General features: G+C 23.7%; 1 protein-coding gene across 1 annotated transcript in view; it reads right to left on the bottom strand.

The window, feature by feature from the left end:
• LOC112602393 (cathepsin L1) overlaps positions 1–18,983 on the bottom strand; it is a 51,976-nt gene that overhangs the window by 22,328 nt on the left and 10,665 nt on the right. The window contains exons 4-6 of the mRNA XM_025350449.1: positions 16,569–16,679; positions 15,799–15,932; positions 15,580–15,715 (exon numbers count right to left, since the gene is read on the bottom strand). Of these exons, the coding sequence (XP_025206234.1) occupies positions 15,580–15,715; positions 15,799–15,932; positions 16,569–16,679 (381 nt within the window). The remainder of the gene's footprint in view (positions 1–15,579; positions 15,716–15,798; positions 15,933–16,568; positions 16,680–18,983) is intronic.

Below are 18,983 nucleotides of genomic sequence, written 5' to 3' on the forward strand. Positions count from 1 at the left end.
TTATACACTAGAATCTCGATTACCCGAACTAATTGGAACCGAACCTAGTTCAGATACGCAAAAGTTCAAACATTGGAAATTAAAAAAAAAAAACACAATAAACAAATTTTTAAAACACAGTTATATATTTTATATTACATATTTATTGCTATTATTATTATTATTATTATTATTATTATTATTATTATTAATATCTTATTAAAATTACATACTTACATTACATTATTAGAAATACATTATATACATAAAAACATATGTTATGTTTATATATTTTTTTGAAAAATTATCAATACGGCTATCGAATGCTTTAACGAGTTTTAACGTTAGGATACGTTAATTTTAGTTTGGATAATTGAAGTTATATTGTAATTATTATGTAATTATATAATTTATTTATTATAAATCTCAGAACTCAAAAAATATTTTTGATTAATTTGAAATAAATATTAAAAAATTAACTTTTAACGTTTTGTTAAATAATAATAACCATGTGTATTTTAAATATTTTGAGAAATCTGTGATGGGTATAAATTTTTAATTTTAACTGCATTTAAAATTAAGTTAACATCTAACATCATAATCGATCATATTAAAGTTTTTTATACGAATAATGTTTTTATGTTCTTATGTATGTTATACTTTTAACTATAATAAAATGTATCTTGTATCTAAAAGTAAAAACTGATGTAGCTATAGTATCTTGTATGACCCATATCGTTGTGGTAAAAGTCTTTCAATCTTTTAAATAAATTATTCCATTTTATAATTTTTTTTTTTTTTTTTTATGCATATTTTCACGCCTATACTATTTTACCTTTATGATTTTCGCGATATATTTAGAAGAGTATTTTTTTATAAGTAATTTTATTACTTATTTTCATTCATTTTTTGAAAATGTTAGTGAAAATTGGCCAATTAAAATTATTAATTTATATCAATATTACAGAGGTAGAATTTATTTATAACTTTTATTATGTATTCAAATAAGTTAAGTAGGTACTTAAATGTAAAGTTAATTTAGGAGTAAAGTATGTATTTAATGTAAGCAGGTGGTCGTGTTTCAAAATAAACACTTCCTACATAATATAATTAAATGTTTTGATAGAAATCTATACATATACCTATATATATTAAGATACTTTTTTTATCTTACTTAACTATCATCATTAAAATATTTTTACTCTTAAAAAATCAAACAAAAATATAATAAAATCATTTAAAGCCTACTTTTTGTAGGGTCATGATGAAACAGGCATAGGTAAGTTGAATCCCTTGTACATTCAAATTATGTAATAGTGCTAAATACTTATAACTTAATAATACGTATGTCAAAAATATTTATCTTAATTGAGTTATCGGTAAGCTGTTTTAGACAGAACGCGTTTTTGTAGGTTGTAACTTAAATGTCGCGTAATAATAAGATACTTACCGTATTTAGATGCAATTATTGTAGATTTTTTTCAAAGGTTGTGTAGTGTAGTTTATTCGTGTACCATCAGTTATTGCTAGCAATACATAGGTATACTATACACACTTATATCAACTTCACAATAGATGTAATGAAAAGTGAACGTGACAAAATCATTTTTACTTTTAATGGTTACAAATTTAGGTTTCATAAAATATGAAAAAATAAAATCTAGTATTGCACTTGATTTTTAAATACATGTAACTTGTAAGTACTATATTTTGAAAATCAACGATTTCAACACAGTTATTCGTAGTCCTGAAAATTACAATTTTATTATATAAACCAGACGAAAAAACTTTGAACCGACAAAAAAATTAGCAATGGTCTAAAATAAAAAGCTGCTGAAGATATTTCAAGTAAGTCATCTAAAATTTTCTAACATTAATTTAACATTCTAAATTACAAAAATAAAACGTAAATATTACCTTTGTTAGATACAACTCTTATTAAAAGGAATATACGAAATATTCGATCAACTGTTCGCTCTAGTTTACCAAAAACTGTGATTAAAACATATAAAATACGTATTAAATAAAGTAATAATTGTTAAATAAAATAATATTATCGGATTTTCAACAACGTCCAACTTAATGGTTTAACATGACACAAACACGATATTATTAGTTGACGGTACTTTTAAAAATTGTTCTAAACATTTTTTACAATTTTTTACGACTTACGCAATTGTGAATGAAATGTATGTCTCACGGATTTATTTTTTATTTCCAAATAAGGAATCCAAATCTTATTTGTGTTTTTGGATATTTCATGGATCAGTGTACAATTGTTGGTTTAACATTTTCACCTAAATATATTTTTATTTACTTTAAAAATCTATACATAACGCTGCACACAAAATTTGCCAAGTATTAATAAAGATTGTAGTTTTTACTTTGGACAAAGTGGAAAAAAATACAATGTCTTGGCTCAAGTAAAACGTATAAAAAACAAAATTCGGGTGAAAATTTTAAAATTATTTTTTGGTTTACCATTTTTAAGACTAAAAGATTTTAACGATTGTTTCATATAAGATATTATTCTAAAGCTTCTCGAAAGTGAAAATAAAACACTAATCATCGATTATATTTTAAAAACATACATTTCATCAAATTCTACATTTTCGCCTTTCTACATTTTTCGACAATATCAAATCGTACAACAAATAGTTGTGAATCTTTTCATACGAAGTTGAATAGTTTATATTTCACATCTAAATATTTATATTTTTATCGATACACTTCAAGAAATTCAATCCAATACATATATTCAAATAAGAAGTAAAGAGATATGTGAAAAATAAAAAAAAATAGAAAAAGAGAATATATTAAGAGAACAATTGAATAAGTTTAAGAATAATCAAATTAATAGGCTTAACTTTATTAAGCTCGTATCATTTAAATATTCACCTGTTTGATTTTAAGACTATTATTTATTATTGACAATATTTTAATTATTATAAATATTATTTTTTTAAAACTGACATTATTTAACTATTTTATTATTATTGACAATATATTTTATAATATCATATATTTTTTTGTATTATTAATTTACAACAGTATATATTTTAGATGGGACTCAATTTACTATTTTTATTTTTTTTAGGTGAGATTCAGTTTACCTAAACATCATAAAGTGGAACTCAATTTACCAAATCCAAATAAAACATCCATACCATTTATATATAGTATACGTATTTCACCGTGTTTGTCTACATCAATACATATTCAACATTTGAGTTAGGTTCAACAGTCTTTTACATTTGTGTTTATCTTAGAGTTATTCTGTTGGCGTTTCTCAGTATACAAGTTTATTGTTGAAACCATAGACATTTAATTTTAAATATCAAAAGGAATATTGTTCTAAGAACGTTATTAATCTGTTATAGACGGTACAATTAATTAAAATATAATAATAATAATAATAATAATATAATATTCAAAATTAATTAAAGTTTATAATATAAACAGTATATTGATAAGACAAAAAGTAAAGTATGATAAAAAAAAAAAAAGTGAACTGCAGTAAAGCATTAATCATATACGGTTTTTGCAAATGATGTATCCAATAAGTAGTGTGTTGTGAAATATGAGAATAAATGTAAAACATCTTCGATTGATTAAAAATTAAACAATTTAAAATGGCAAAGGAGAATTGAAAATAATGATAAAAACTCTGATATAATATGATATATTTCGTGAATTAAGTTTCACGTGCAATGATTTTTACAGTTATTTTTAAAAATTCGAAAAGGAAATAAAGTTGCAATAATTGTTTTCTGTAAAATATACTATATATAGAGCTTAGCTTATCTATTCATGATTCATCACATTGGTACTTCTAAAGAATTAAAAATACAATTTTAAATAGGTAGGTTGACCTACCTATTGACTTCAAAAGTCAATAGTAATATGTGTATTCTTTATTTTTATCATTATTTACAATATTATACAAAAAACCATTCTCAATGAGAAACTAACAATTCACCAATGATATTATACTCGCATTAGTTATATTCAAAATACAATGTAAGAAGGTAAAATAAATTAAAAAATGGGATTAAGGAGAGAGATTATTCAGTGACATAAATAAACCCAAAAACAGAATATTTATTTCTTACTGAATTGTGATTGGGGAATAGATCACAATTCACAATCCCTACCATAATCGTTTTTAACTGGCTTGGCAGGTAAAGCAAGTGGAGACAGCCGCAGGAATAGAAAATAAATTGAAAAGCTTTGTTGAATAAAATGTAAGGTTTTATAAATTAACTTAATACCAGTTTATATTATAGTAGATCTTAAACGACTTAAACTTGCAATTATTTTTGAGCTTTTAAGTCTTAAATACATAATTTATAGAATTAAAAATAAAAAAAATATTTTTCCGTGAACCATTGTTATATTTTATACCATTGTATTAATAATATTATTTATACAAAAATCTTGAAAACTAAAAAAAAAAATATGTTTACAGTTTACATTTTTCAAATCTATACTATTAGTAAAATAAAAACAAGTAATTACACGAAGTATTTTCAATTAATAAAAATCAAGGGTAATTAATTTTGCATACCAGGATTTTAAATGCATTTAAGTACATTCTATAAGTTGATAAATTTAACAATTTTTACTTGATAAATATGTTTGAAAACTAAAAAAACAAATAATTCTTGTTTGTTATACACATGATTAGTTCATGTTTATTATTTATAAGTGTTTCTTATAAGCCAACTATAGGTGAAAATTTGTTCTATTTGACGTAAAATTAAAATTCACAACAGTATTTTAACTATTTATTCTAATTTTCACCAATACAATATTATTGTATTATCATTGAGCTAGTCACAACTGTCTACTTCATAAAAAATTTAATTAATGAAACGCGGCTAAAACGAGTTTCTATCAGCTGACAACAATATTATACATTATTATTTAGGATAAATGAATTAATTCATTTTGATTAATTCCAAACAAAATTGTAGTTCTCTACTGACTAATATCTAAAATTATTATTTTAGTACGAGCTTTTAATTTATATTTAATTAGGTAAAGTTGGGAAAAACAATATTGCTCATATAAATAATCAAAACGGTTAATTTATATAAACATAACTTTGTAACTTGAGTCGCGTTCAAATATTAATAAACCACAATATAATATTACATTTTATAATGTCAATATGTCATAATATTTTATAAGCAGCATAATTTGCTATGTTATGATATTTTGGTGAAAGCAAATAATATCAACTTATATTTATAAATACGTATAATAAGTTTATATTATGGTATTACTAAATAAATAATTTATACATATTTTATTAATATTAAACTGTTATTATTTCGCATTGTAATATTTCTTTTATATTATTTATACATAATATATGAAAAGTAGAAATCAATAAATTAATTTTCAATTCCCACTAATGATATAAAAATTATTGTTTAAAATAAATGTTTTTGAAAGAAAAAAAATTGTGATTTTATTTTTATTAAGGAATAAGCCTTGACTATTTGGCTTTTAGCTGATATTAGATTTACATTTACATTATATTTGGTAATAATAATAATAATTAGAGTGATGAAATATTAATAAAGATATATTTTGAATTTGCTTACATGTAGTATAGTAATTTGTTACAGTAAGTTTTCAATATTTAGTTATTTTATAAATACAATTGTTTGTTTGATGATTTTTTTGTCTTGATCTAAAGACTTTATTATATATTTGAAGTTGATTTTATGTTTTATCAAGAGATTATTTATTCTTTTGTATAACGGCTGTAAAACTTTTCTATTGCTGTTAAAAGTATTTATGTGATGGAGATTGAATATTGTTTGATAAGCTGAATTTTTAAATTGCATTTAGAGTGAAGAATTTTAATAAAAACTTGTGATAACTATATTACACTATTTTAGAAGCAATTCACCTGTTACTATGAGTGTACTTTTTATTAGGCGACGTCTTTTGAATGTACTTTTTTTTTTTGGTGGAGTGAATTTGTTTAGTACCTAATGTGATGTTTGGTTTTGATATGTTTTTGATGTTTAAATATATTATTTATTTGATTTTTCAAGTGAATAGGAAAAATCAGACTTTTCCTTCATTTTTTTTTTAAATATTTGTGCAGCGTTAGATTTGGTTTTATATATATTTAAGGTTTTTTAAAATTATAATTCAAATGTAGCTGTCATCGAAATAAACGGACAGTTTTGTTAGGTATCTGTTTAATAAAGGTGTTAATTACAACTAAAAATAGTGTGGTGATGATAAACGAACCTTGAAGTATTCCATTTTTGAGTATAAATTTGTTAAGTAAAGTTCATTAATTTCAATATTAATTAATTTGACGTTCAAGATATTTTTTATAAAGAACGTTATATTTCCGATAAATTCCCATTTCTTTTTTAATTGTTTAAAATTTCTATGACTGCATATAATGTCAAAACTGATGGATTTGCAAATGTTATCAAATCTACCAACCTCATTACATAATGTATGAACGAAATACAGCCACAGGAATATTACTTAGATCTAGTAGTCTACCGACTTCAGAAAATACTGTAGCTGACAAGCTTACTCGCGATTAAGACCAGATTATACTTACATCCTATCTTCCGCCGAGCAAAAAGCCTCACGTTACAAAACCAGAGGAGCTACCGCCGAGGCGGAACTGTCTACACAAAAGCACATCTTAAATCAAACTATCAGTGCTCACATGGCACTGCTACTACTCCGTTCATACATCAAACAACAATGTGTTTAATATATCAACAGTGGTATAATATAACATATTTAACTTTGGTTTATCGTTCAGATAGTCTTTGTCTATCGGATGTCTAACGTTGCGACTGTATGGCTTTCTACCTACAAGTTACGACTATCAGTATATTTCTCAAGGCCTCAAGGGTATACATTTGACATTCCCAGGCTTGACGATCTAAACTAAACTGCAAGTGAAATATTTTTACCAGAGTTCCTAGTTCGACACATCAAAACAGATGACCTATAAGTTGTACTAGTTAAAAATTACTATATACTTATAAAATAAATATGTTTTTTTTTTAATGAAAAAGTACTTTTATACAAGAATTTTTTATATCAACTTGTTACATTTACAAATAAAAATACACATAATATATTTACTAGGATATAAAAAAAAAACTAGAAAATATAATCAGGATTGTTTCGAGTATAGTTCATAATAATTCATTTAAGATTTTTATTTTTTTTAGATTTGGCTATTTTTATTTTTACCACTATATATACACGGTAACTTACACTTATTATCGACTGATTACCATACAATATGTAAAGTAACCGTAGTTTGTATTTCCATCCTGTCTATCCACTTATTTATAATAATACAAACATGCTTCATACAAACTTTACAGTTAACTTAAATATTTGGATATTGGAAAACGAGTGGTTCAAATTTAAAATATTTACATAAGTTAGAAAAACACGAAAATAAATGTTTATGTTTTTTATATATGGTTTGTGATTTTACGAGATTTAAAGTCGTAAAAATACTACCTACGAATTCTAAATATAAGAATAATTTTCTAAAATCATATACTTTGGTAATTGACAACAAATTCAAATGTTAACAGAAATATAAATAGGTACTTACTCCAATATCGCGTCTTGTTCGCACTTTTCTCGCTGCCTTTTACATATTATCCAAAGATAATTTTAAATTATTCTGAAATATACCCTGATTGCTGACTTGGCTTCGTGGTGTTAAAACGGTTACGCATCCCGTTGGTAAAATGTTACAACTATTTATAAGACTTATATATTTCATTATATTTAGGAAGGGTATATATTTTTATATTGATGAACAATTATTAAATATTATCCAAATTCAATCAAAATTTTCAATTTTAGCCAAGATTTCGAAATAGGATCTTGTTTGCTTTACTATAGTCTACAAATGAATATACTATTACTACTACACATATATTTCTATTGATCAATATGACCTATCCAACCGGAAATCACGTATACATCAAAAGCCCCTTTTTAAATTGTAGGGTGCCCTTTATTTGTTTTCAAGTTAACGTTCGTTAACGTATTTGTTGATATTTTTATTCGCGTGAATTGGGTGGCCATTTTGTATTTTACGTACTTGAAATAAATGATGAAGAACTGTTTAATGTACGCATATAATATATAATTAACGATTAATAAAATTAATTCGGGACATTGTACCTGAATATACATTTCTCTAGTATTGCGTGTCATCTGTAACCATATATTTATAGATGCATCGTATTAAAATAATAATTTTTTTTTATATAATTATATATTTATGTATATCTAATATGTTTTTTAAATTTTAAAAAAATTGTATAAAATATAATCTTTTAAATTTTAATAAAAATATTTATAATTAATTGTAATTTAAATAAAGTATAACTATTTGTTTAGATTAAGCAAAGGCAATTGATATTATTAAACGTACTTTATTAAAACAACATTTTAATAAAGTTGATATTAGAGTACCAGATTATAAGTTATTTTATGTTTATAATCGTCAAATAAAACACATCATGACAAAATAAATAATTCTCAAAGCATCTTTTTTCAGCAGTATTCCTCGGGTGACTAAATTATCTTTCAACTCATTAATTTAAAAATCAATCAAATAAATGATTTTAAATTTTTTAGTTAACTAATTTGTTATGCAGAACATAGAATTTTTTTAAAGAAGGTAACTCTTGAGAAACGAACGTAAGTACATAAAATAACTTAACAAAAATACAAATAAGGCTGTCTATAAAAAAAACTTAAAATTTTTAAATTTAGAAAAAACTGAATGTTTAACCTTATTACATAGTTTACTCTAATCTCTAAATATTTTCTTCTACAATTTAAAATAACATATAACCACATACTTAATTGTGAATTATGAATTCGTGGGCCCTCGCAATTAAATTGTTCAAAGAGGTCAATTATCTTCTTAAAGAAAAAAAATATAGAAAATATAATAAGTCAACCAAATAATTCAAACACTATCCAAAAGTAGCACTAAAAACTTTATGCAAAGTAAAAACCTATTTCGATCACCAGATTTAAGCAAAGTGATGCACCGGTTGCAAAAATGACTGCCAAAGGATAACTTAAAACTTATCATAGAAAAAAATATGAAATTATATTTATATTAATTTGTCGAGCAAATGACAAGATGATTAATATTATTTTTTGACTAAAACAACTCTAAAAATAAAAAAGTTGTCTATTTATTAAAACATATTAAACTGTATTAAATAAAATAAAAAATAGATATGTTGTGTAATAATAAAGTGCATACATTATAACTTTTTGGTCATTTTAATGACATTAAAATAATTTTAATAGAACTATGAACTATCAAGTTTGAAAAAACGTAATAAATAGTAAAATACGAATTATTACGAAAATAATGTGTTTTATTAACATAGGAAATATATGATTTATATATAATATACAATAAGTCTACGCCTCTTTACTGTTTACATAGATTAATTAACCAAATGGGTTGAATTTAATGTTAATTAATATAATATAATTATGCATTTTAATTTTGTGATATTATCTTGAGGAAGTGCATATTCGTTTCTCATTCCAGTATTCCAGTATTAATAATAACATTTCTATCATAACGTTGGGGAAAAAATGCAAACAATACACGCCCCCTTTGTATAATTTTGGGACCACTCTGGAAAGATAGGCGAGAGTCGAGAAAAATAATGTATAATGTGTATACAGTATACGAACATAAATATATATAACATGAGGGTTAAAATACGCAGCTGGCCGACTAAGCACCACTGGAAGTTTTGATGGGGTTTGAGCTTTATTATTTTTAGCCACATGGTGCCTCGAAGCAATGCCTCCAGACGAATATACATTCGAATAAGTTTTAATCAAATATATATACCACCTCTTAAACATGTAGGTGGAAGTATATCGATTCCGCCGGCTATACTGTTTATATTATAAACATATGATTCCGCCGGCTATTAATTCACAATAAAGCACTATATTTGCTGTTTTGCTAAATAAATGTTTTTACAGCCATAAGTGTTCTAAACACCAAGTTTACAAATTGTTTCTTATGAAATTTTCAAAAAATTCAATTAAATTGTATTTTCAACCTTAAAAAATAAAAATAGGAAATATTTATTATACATTTATTAGACTCTGACTGAAATCTAATTTTTAAAATAAGATGTATATCTTAATACCTATAAGATTATGAAAGTATATTTATATTGGTTCGGTTTCGCTTGTTAAATCGTAGACTTCCCACGTTACTTCTCGTCTAGTTACTAATCAATTTAGATCTAGTTAACGAAATTGCTCCACTAGTGTAAATTGTTGCACACTCACACACTTGTGTTACTATCTTAATGACAATTTTTTACTGATTAATTAAATTTACAATGCAATTTTCTCTAATTTAAAGTGAACGAAAAAAAAGATCTGTTTTGTATAATTGTTTTAAATATTATAAAATAGATTATGTGAAGTATTTAGATGCTTTTCAATAGCAGTGTAGTGTATACATAAAATAAGAATTTCGAAAAGGTATGTAGATTAAGCATTAAAGAACATTTTGAATAATGAAAGTATACATAATGTCAATCATCACAAAGAAACTGCATCAAGTACATCAAAAACCCAATTTTCTAATTGACTTAGACAAAAATCGGAAGACGAATTGGAAAAGCTTTTAAAATTCATCAACGGAGGCATTTAAACTAATCTAGAATTTACACAAATGTTTACAAGTGCAGTTATTAATAATATTTATCAATTTTTATACCTTTCTTGTAAATAATTTACGAAATTCCCGACAAATCTTACAGAAGTAATCAACGTAATGAGCGAACGTCAAATTAAAACTCTTCTGAATGAAAAGTTTATTCTTGTTGTTAATTCAGTGTTAACAAAATTATTTGTTTTTCAACAAATTCATTTTTAAAATTACACATTAAAAGTGAAAAATATATTCTTAAATAAACAAACAATAATATTATTGTTGTATTATATATCAAGTGAAATAGGTAATTGGCTAAAATGGGCTACCACTTACCACTTATGAATCCAAAAGAAGTATACGATTACTATAAGACAGATTTGATATTAATTTCTTCAAATAATGATAAATTAATAGAGCTCTGCGATTCTTTAATTGAATATTATATTTATAAAGGAGCACAATTTAATATTCGCATTTGGGAATCAAGAGAAATAACATCAGAACGTTGTACCACTCTGAAATTTAAATCGAAATTCACAAAATCTAATCCCAACTATTTTATATTTATTTATGTTTAAAATACAAAAATACAAGCTGACATAAATAAAATAACTATCAATAACAAATAGCAAAAAAAAGTCTTTAAAAAAAAAAAAAAATGTATGTAAAATTTATCTAATGATTTAGATGATACTAAAATCTAAATTTACCTACTTAAAATATTACCAAAAGCAATTATACTTTTGTATTTTAATTTTAAATCATACAATTATTATAATTTTTTACAATTTAGACTAAACATTTTACAATATATTCACATACATATATTAATTAGATTATATTATTAATAGTCAGTCGAAATCAATAAAAACCTTTTTCCTAAGCAGGTAGTTTTGGTAAAATCAATAAATCCTTATGTAAGTATGTCTACTATCACAAAAAATATAAAGTAGAACACAGTATCTAATGAATAAACAAAAAAATATGAATATTAATCGTACTAATTTGTATGAGTTGCAGCGGCGGGGAAAAATGTATAATATTCATGTATTATATAATTTATAATATCACTTTTTTTTTTTTTTATGATTAAAAAAATAATTTATAAAATGAGAACAAAAGACTATTGATAACTGAACAATGAGTCGTATTATTAACAAAGATAATATTTTGTTTTAATATGCCACAAAGTTCCCTTTGAACATCATTTTTGCAGGAAATTCGTCAATTATCTGGGTTCTGCTTTTTGTCAATTGAAATATTAAATTTTTTACCTTACACAATATTCTTAAATTTATTTTAAAGTAAGCAATAGGTATTAGAATTATCTATTATTTTAAGTTTCGATTTATATTTAAAATTTAAAATTACCAATCATATTAATCACGTTTGAAAACGTAGGTACCAACCGAATAAATAAACGGATGAATAATGTATTTAAAAAAAAATAATTTGATCAAAAAAATCACTACAATTCACTAATATTTATTACTTTGTTATTTAATTACTATTTGTTCTCGCACACTATTTTTATCATATAATTAAATTTATAATTTATTTAACTTAATATACTGAAAATAGATTATTCCAGTTAAAAAATATAAACTTTTTAATTTATTAAAATATATTAATAATAATTTGAATAACTAAATAATTAAAAAAATTCAGCCTGATACTTAAATGTTTACCTATATTATATAATAAGACCAATAGTTAATTATATTATAATTAAATATATATATATATATATATATAATCTTTATTAGTCTGTCATTACTCAGTACTATTGTGACTCAAAGTACTATTTGTAATCTCTTTTATCGTGAATAAAGTGTATAGTGTACACCGTGTATACTATATGAACATCAAAAAGTTTTGTACGGTGTTGGACGACGTGACAATCAAGTGTTGTGCTTATTATTCTATTTTAATTACATTTTTTAAATTTGATTTTTGAGTAATGGAATTTATTAAATCATCCAACATTATGGATATTCATCGATGTGTTTAAAGATCAGTAACATTTAGAAGCATATTAAACAAGAACAATTCATTGGAAAAAAAAAACATAAAAAAATAAAAAATAAAAATTGTTTGGAAAAATAAGTGACCAAACTTTATTTTACAATATTAACAATATTAATTATTTAAAAGGTATCACTTTTAACTTAACCCTACAAACGTAGTATCATGATTTTGTGAATATTTTTTTAATATACTTTTATATTTATTATATTATGATAATATTTTTTCGTTTTTTTTTTGGATTTTGTATTAATGTAAATTAAATTTTGCTTTTATTTTTTTCGCTCTTTTTTCACTATATTATGGCCTATAATCACATACTACATTATTGCAAAAGAAACTTAATCAAAAATATAAAAGTATCTTGATTTTCTTAAATATTACTTTCATTTTATTCACAATAAAGATAAATATCAGTTTTATAAAATTAAAAAATTAAAAAATAATTTATTAGTCTTCAGATAATATTATAAAATTGAACACTCCGTTCACTCACTGTTCTAAAGTTTTTCAACATTATGTGTAGGGTATTGATGTATATAACTATATCAAACACTTTATCAGTGAAAAACCATCGAAATAAAAATAAAAATTTTTTCTCAATGGTACAATTTCAATTTATTAAAACGTGCAGTTTTCTAAAGAAAAAATGGAACTGCTGACAAAATACCCATCAATCGAAGCTTTCAGATAATTAATATTATATATAAAAAAAAAAAATCTATCACTTTACTTCGATAATAGTATATCTTTTATATCAATCTAGTAGCTGCAGGCTTCAATAGTGATGTGATAAAACTGAGGATTATAATGACACTTGAAACAAGATTTTAAAATACAGATATCAAAAATATATAAAAACGATTTAACTAATCTTACATTGTATTTTATTTTACTTCACAAATCAAACAATTTGTGAATTTTTTAACAATAAGTTATAATAAATTAATTATTGTATCGGTAGTATTTAATTTACGATAGTGCGTACTTATTCTTCGTATACCTAATAATTTCATGATTTAAGTTTCATTTTCCTCATCAGTAACCACGTTCACGATCCGTCACTATATCCCATAAACTTAAGTACTAAGAATGTTTAAAAAAAATCATATATTACGCTCTAACGTTAAATTTATTAATTACTTACTAAATAAAATAAATTGTTAATGCTAGAATGATATATTTTTTATATAAGTATTTGTATCAACATTTAATAATAAGCATTTGTGTAATAAAATAATATTATTAATTATTAGACTTGCAACTAAATCATAAATTTACCAAAATACTGGCATGTGTGTTATTGTTGAATTATTTAAATTTTTTAAATTTTAATTTAATATTTAAATGATACAATGATCCATGTAATATATTTTATGCTTGAAAGATACAAATCATAATTTCATTTTGTAGAGGTTTCTTAAAATAATTTAACTTTCCTTATCCTAAATGGACACGTGAAGATAAAATTAACTGCCATATTGATTAATGACTAATAGATATTAAATACTTATAATATTTAGTTCATGATTTTCCAAATATTTTGTCGTAGACGTCAAATCAATTCAAAGAGTTGTTTAAAATCAGCTACTTTGAAGTTACAGGTAGAAAACTAATTCAATTTTGAACTTTACAAATTCAAAAATAGAATATCCCAATACTTTACAAGATTATTGGGAAAAACGAAAAAAAAAAATTATGAACAAATAGGAGTATTTAAACAAAATCAGTTTTTAACAAAACGGATTAATTGCGAGGCTTAAAAAAATACATAACAACTATACCATAGTCCATAATACTACATTCATTTTTATAAAGGAATTTAATTTCAAATGCTAATGAAACTTTAAAAAAAAATTGTAAATTATTTTTTAGGTAAGGCTGGTAGGTCATCTCTATTCAGAATAATTTTTCATGGTATAAAATGACTTACTATTGAAATCAAATTTCAAAAACGCAAAATAAACTTTTTTCTAAATGATAACAAAATTATATGTTAGAGGATTACGCTGGAATTTTTTTTTTTTTTTAACTATTTTTCGTTAAATTATCAACTTTGGTTTGCAAGTTTATTAACTATCGTCCTCTAAAGTTTGATAATATTGTTAAAAGATTTATTTGGGCTAATATTAAAAAACAACTATTGTATTAATCAATAGTGGTAAGAAATTGATTGAACAAAAATAATATGTCGTTATGGTCATAGCATAGGTCAACAACCATAGACGATAGTCGATAACAAAAACATATTAGGTATTATCAATAAATTTTGGTTTATCTTTTTGCTACTTTGTTCAAATATTCGAGAAAAAAAAATATCTACAATAAACAATTATTCATATAGTACTTACATATCAAGCTGTGTTAAAAAAAATATTTATACAGAAATTAAGAAATATGTACTATTTTTAAAGTTGACAAATGACGCGTTATAAATGTTTGTTTTTAAACTCGTTATTGTATAGAATGTGTTTTTAGCTTGGTCTAATATTAATGGAAATCACATAGAAAAATATGCAACTCTTACAACTTTCAAGCCCAACTAATAGTAGATAATATTGAGAGAGTATACCAATATGGTAACAAATATTATATTAATATGTATTTAATTTATCAATTTAAAATGCATGGCACACATGACCACATGGGTGCTATATTCTCAAGCATGCCAAATTATATTTCGCTCTGTATAAATGCTATTCTTGAAAGTATTCAAGTCCAAAATACATGTAAAATTATCATGAACACAAAACACTCCGGTTAATACGTTGTTATTTGTGAGGCCCAAAATAATAAGAAAAGTTCTTGTGTGAAGTAACTGACGTACTCACCTTTGCTTTGTACGAATACTCGAGTGCTTGCATAATTCCCCCGACTCTCTGGAGATACTGCAGTGTGTTTTTTAACGACCCACCGGAACAACCGAGATTTCCGTATGCGATTGAACAGTCAATGATTTGTTGCGAACTAAACATGTCCCGAGACAATACCGATAAAAGTAATGTTTTTTACTAGTTTCGTTTCATTTTTATTCATTTTTTTATACTCGCCTTAATGTATGCAACTCTCCCGTAGCTTTGAACAGCTGTCCTTCTAGCATGGAAGCTATACTGAAAGCGTAACATGCACCGCACTCCAATTGATTCCATCCTGGCGTATTGAATCCCCTTTCCCGCCAGTCAACCTGTCAGCCCGAAAAAATGATTTAATGGTTTTACGGACACTGTTGTCTTTATACGAAGCCCACTGAGAAAATGTAAAATTAACATAAAAATAGTTACAATATAGCGTTCATAGTAGTGTTAAGTACAAATATTTTAAATAAGATACACTTTCATTACCTTATAAAATATTTTGTGTTCGCTCAATTAAAGTAAATGCATGTATTCACGTGCCAAAGAAATTAAAATTGTTCAAAATTAATTACTAAAAAATTAACATTTAAAATAGTAAAATTGTCATTATACTTAAGGTCGTATGTTTATTTTTAGGCCAGAAACCATTCCGAAAGTTTTCTTTGTATTTTTTAGTTTATTTTATTGATAATATTATTAATATTTAGAAGATACATTTACCTAACCAAATAAAACACGTAATTTTTTTTTCAATCAATTATTCTTTAACAAGGAAATTTGGAATTATGTATGTATGTTTTTGATTTTATATAGCTATTTTACCATTAACTTTTTACTGTTTCACATCCTAAAAAATTATAAATAAAATAGCATTTTTTGATTCCATTACAGTTTAATAATTAGTAATTTTTATTATCTATATATTATGTTAATTGTAATAAGAATAATTAATTATGATTACGTACCTCTTCGGGAATTGATCTTGTATGATGTTGTGAGGGATTAGTATGTATATCTGCGCTCTTGAATTTGCTTGATGAAAGACTAGTAAAATGTTTATTGTATAGATGCATAGGCTGTAAAATATACAAAATTATCATTAAATTCAAAAAAAGACATTTTTAAATATATAACATATTATTTGAAGATTTATATACATTTAAACAGTTATTAAATTGTATTTCTTTGAACAGAATTCATCTTTATTAAATATATGTTAAATAAAAGTAAGTAAGTATAGTAGTTCTCAGGTATACTATATAAGTACAGAAAATACTAAAATAAATATTTGGTGAAAATTAAAAAAAATTTCGTATTTTAAATAATAAAATCGATTTTGTCAATTTTTGGTATTTGAGTCACATTTTTTCTAATTATTAAAAAAAATACTGTGAGTTGAATTTCACTTTTGATCCCCCTCCCAACCATTTCAAAGTGCCAACTGCAACTAAATTCATTTACGTTCTAGCAAATATATTGAGTTTGAAAATTGAAACGTCTCAACTAATAAATTAAATTTTTTAAATTAAATATTTCTTATCATTTCGATTAGTATCAATAGACATATTGCTATTTATACAATTTTTTTTTTATGATATAAAAATTAAATACGAAAATGTATAGGAATTAATTATGAAAATAAATTGTGTGTGAATTAAAATCATATAATAAAATACGAGTATATTGTGACTAAGTTAAATTTATTCAAAACTGTTTCGTAAAAATAAACCACAGCAATTATAAATACACAATTACTTGAAATATTATTCCATGCATTTAACTTTTACTTTTATATACGATTTGCAATTTACAGTGAATGTTTTAAAAATTCATAAAGCCTATACATAGCACGAAAATAAAACTTTAACAAAATTAATTGAATTTTTAAATTAATATATTACTCACAATTATTTGTACAAATTTATCATTTTTTTAAATTAATAATTTTAATCATTACTATTATTATTCACGATAATCATTTATTAATTTATTCGGTTTTATTTAATTTCAAACATTTCAACATACGAGTATGTATTTAAAAATCTACTTTATTGAATATCTTAATGGAGTCCTTTAACGTATCTTCTGTCACATAATTATGTAATTGGAATGTATTATACTAGACAGTAGTTCACTGAACCTTTTTGCAGTCTAAGGATTTATATTACACACAAATTAATGTACTTTGCATTGAAATTCGAATCTTAATCATTAATAATATGAATTATGTCAGCATATCGATGTTATATACTCGTAATATATAGTAGGTAACCTGAGATGACATTGAATGTGAAATGTCAAAACTTTTTTATCCAACAAAAACAGACTTTTTTCCATGAACCATATGTATTATTCAAAAAATGTTTTAGTTTATTTTTGTATATAAACTTTGTGAATTCATAAATAACTGCATATACGTATACATATAGTGTAAGTTTATAATTTTTAAACTTTGAGATAACTTTTTAGTCGTTATCCGTGGACCCGTGGGACATACTTTTTTTATAACACTTTGTGATAACTTGCAGCTACTTTATTATATATTATATGAAAATAAAGTTTATACGTTATGGCGTAATTGTTTATTTTTGATAACTATGAAGACATTCAATAATATATGTATTGTTGTTATTGATGATATGTGATATCATCAATATATATTTATGTGTAAATACTTGCAAAAAAAATTATGTGAAAATTATGCTGTTTTCTAATTTAAGGCAACCAGAGCTAAGTATTCATTAAGAAAAAAAATTAAATTTTTTGTATTGTACTAATTTACAGATTTAATTTAATTTAAGTGTTTTGAGACCACTATTTTTAATTTTTAAAGAAATTTAAATTTGCTTCTGGAATCCATTAAACGAAAAAAATTAAATATGTTATGCTTACAACTCTAAAAAAAAAAAAATAACCTGTTAATATAAACTTTAATAAAGTCAAGTTTTACGAAGAATTGAGAGTTTAAGGTAAACTACTTTATAACTTTTAGGTGTCAGATATTTAAAAAAAAAAACTTTTTTTTAATGTAAATTCCATTTTCCAAGTATTAATATATTTTTTTAAATACTTGTTGTAGTGTACATAGTATATTAATGAAATTAATCAAAGTATATCATAAATGTAACATAGTTTAGGTATTTTTATACATAATGATGATTTCTATGCTAAATAATCATATGGGTTAAGTTGACTTTCTAAAATCGGAGGATGTTGACTACAAGTATATTGCAAAGTATTTTTATTTTTTTGTTTTATACAAATTCTATTGTATTTAACTCATTTCAAATGAGTACTTCATGTCAGAGGTATGTCTTGAATTTTTGAATAGAAAGTGATAATCTCTGGTTTCTGATTTTTATGAGTTATAACTTATAAGT

This window comes from Melanaphis sacchari, unplaced genomic scaffold (assembly GCF_002803265.2).
Source record: "Melanaphis sacchari strain LSU unplaced genomic scaffold, SCAv2.0 Contig87_pilon_pilon, whole genome shotgun sequence".
Classification (NCBI taxonomy): domain Eukaryota; kingdom Metazoa; phylum Arthropoda; class Insecta; order Hemiptera; family Aphididae; genus Melanaphis; species Melanaphis sacchari.